Source organism: Octopus bimaculoides, chromosome 30, assembly GCF_001194135.2.
Source record: "Octopus bimaculoides isolate UCB-OBI-ISO-001 chromosome 30, ASM119413v2, whole genome shotgun sequence".
In the NCBI taxonomy this organism is placed as follows: domain Eukaryota; kingdom Metazoa; phylum Mollusca; class Cephalopoda; order Octopoda; family Octopodidae; genus Octopus; species Octopus bimaculoides.
This window is the reverse complement of record NC_069010.1, coordinates 3,072,017-3,073,595: the sequence shown is the minus strand read 5'-3', so window position 1 is coordinate 3,073,595 and position 1,579 is coordinate 3,072,017. Positions and strand designations below refer to the sequence as shown.

General features: G+C 40.3%; 2 protein-coding genes across 2 annotated transcripts in view; both read left to right on the top strand.

Annotated features, from left to right (window-relative positions):
- The window catches only part of LOC106874340 (uncharacterized), a 10,994-nt gene extending 10,427 nt beyond the window's left edge, over positions 1-567 (top strand). The window contains exon 8 of the mRNA XM_052978074.1: positions 558-567. Coding sequence (XP_052834034.1) covers positions 558-567 — 10 coding nt within the window. The remainder of the gene's footprint in view (positions 1-557) is intronic.
- A 581-nt stretch (positions 568-1,148) lies between these two features.
- LOC128251304 (uncharacterized) overlaps positions 1,149-1,579 on the top strand; it is a 10,054-nt gene continuing 9,623 nt past the window's right edge. The window contains exon 1 of the mRNA XM_052978192.1: positions 1,149-1,280. Coding sequence (XP_052834152.1) covers positions 1,188-1,280 — 93 coding nt within the window. The 5' untranslated portion in view covers positions 1,149-1,187. The remainder of the gene's footprint in view (positions 1,281-1,579) is intronic.

Here is a 1,579-nt window from a genome sequence, read left to right as displayed (position 1 = left end):
TTCTTTCAGTTTCCGCCTACCAAATCCACTCACAAGGCTTTGGTCGGCCCTAGTCTATAGTTACAGACACTTGCCCAAGGTGCCACGCAGTGGGACTGAACCCAGAACCATGTGGTTGGTAAGCAAGCTACTTACCACACAGCCACTCCTATATATATCTATATACCTATATATATATGTATGTATGTATGTATGTATGTATGTATGCATAGAGTGTTTGAAGTGGTGTACAAATATTAAGAAAAAGAGGCAATCAGAATTGTGGATAATTCTTCATTAGCACTTTCATTCATTTAAACGAACCCTACAAGAAATATATTAAAACCAAAATAATAAGAACAGAGAGTTTCTTCATTTTTTTTGTGTGAATCGGATGTTTTTTTTTGTTTTGTTTAGAAGAGGAGAAAATTTTGTTTTTTGGAGAAAAGGAGAAAGAGAGGGAGATAGGGAGGAGGAGAAAGAGGAAGAAAAGCAGGAGTGGAAAGGATAGACAGAGAGAGAGAGATTTCTTTTCAGTTTGATGTGGTCAACATTAATATATGTATGTATATCTCAAGAATACTATAATTCTAGGGATGGTTGTCTGTACCTGAAATATCTCGGAAATAGTATATTATATCTTCTGGTACGAATGTTTACATTTTGTAACTCTCTAGGAAAAAGAAAAAGAAAAAAACGTTGACAGTAGGCATAAGGGTGGCTGTGTGGTAAGTAGCTTGCCACACAGTCAGTCCCACTGCATGGGTTCAGTCCCACTGCATGGCACCTTGGGCAAGTGTCTTCTACTATAGCCTCAGGCTGTCTATTAAATCCACTTTCAAGTCTTTGCTTGGCCCGGCACTATAGTAGGAGACACTTGCCCAAGGTGTCACACAGTGGGACAGAACTTGGAACCATGAATGAATAGACTCAAGAGTACATTAGATAATGTAGTCCTAGATACACTATGTCTGAATAAAAGACAGGATGATCACAACTGGAACACTTTTGATCATAAATCTGCTGGATCAGGTCTGACCTGGCGCTAAACAGCAACAAGGAAGGTCACATTAGATAATGTAGTCCTAGATACACTATGTCTGAATAAAAGACAAGATGGTCACAGCTGAAACACCTTTGAACATAGGTCTGGATCGTAGTTTACCTGGGGGCTAAACAATACCATCAACAACCAGCCACTGCCAACCATGCCCCTCCAGCTGATCAATGTTTTCCTGTTTGTTTATTTCAGTAAACAAGCGACCGGTAGGCCTGAGCTTCCATCATCACAATGGGAATTGGTGAGTAAAACAGTTTAATATGAAGAATATCATCTTCATCATCACCATTACTGCCATCACCACCACCACCACCACCACCACCACCACCACCATCACCGCCGCCACTACCATGCTAAATGGGTTAGACCAGTGGTTCCCAAACTTTTTAGAGGCGCGACCCACTATTTATGACACCAGTTTATGGCGACCCACTGAACTCTACTGGGTCAAAACATTAATGAAAGAAACAAATTTATTTCAGATTATATTTTCATTGAGGCCTGTGAGAAGGATGAGCCTGTTTCTTGCTACGCTCAATA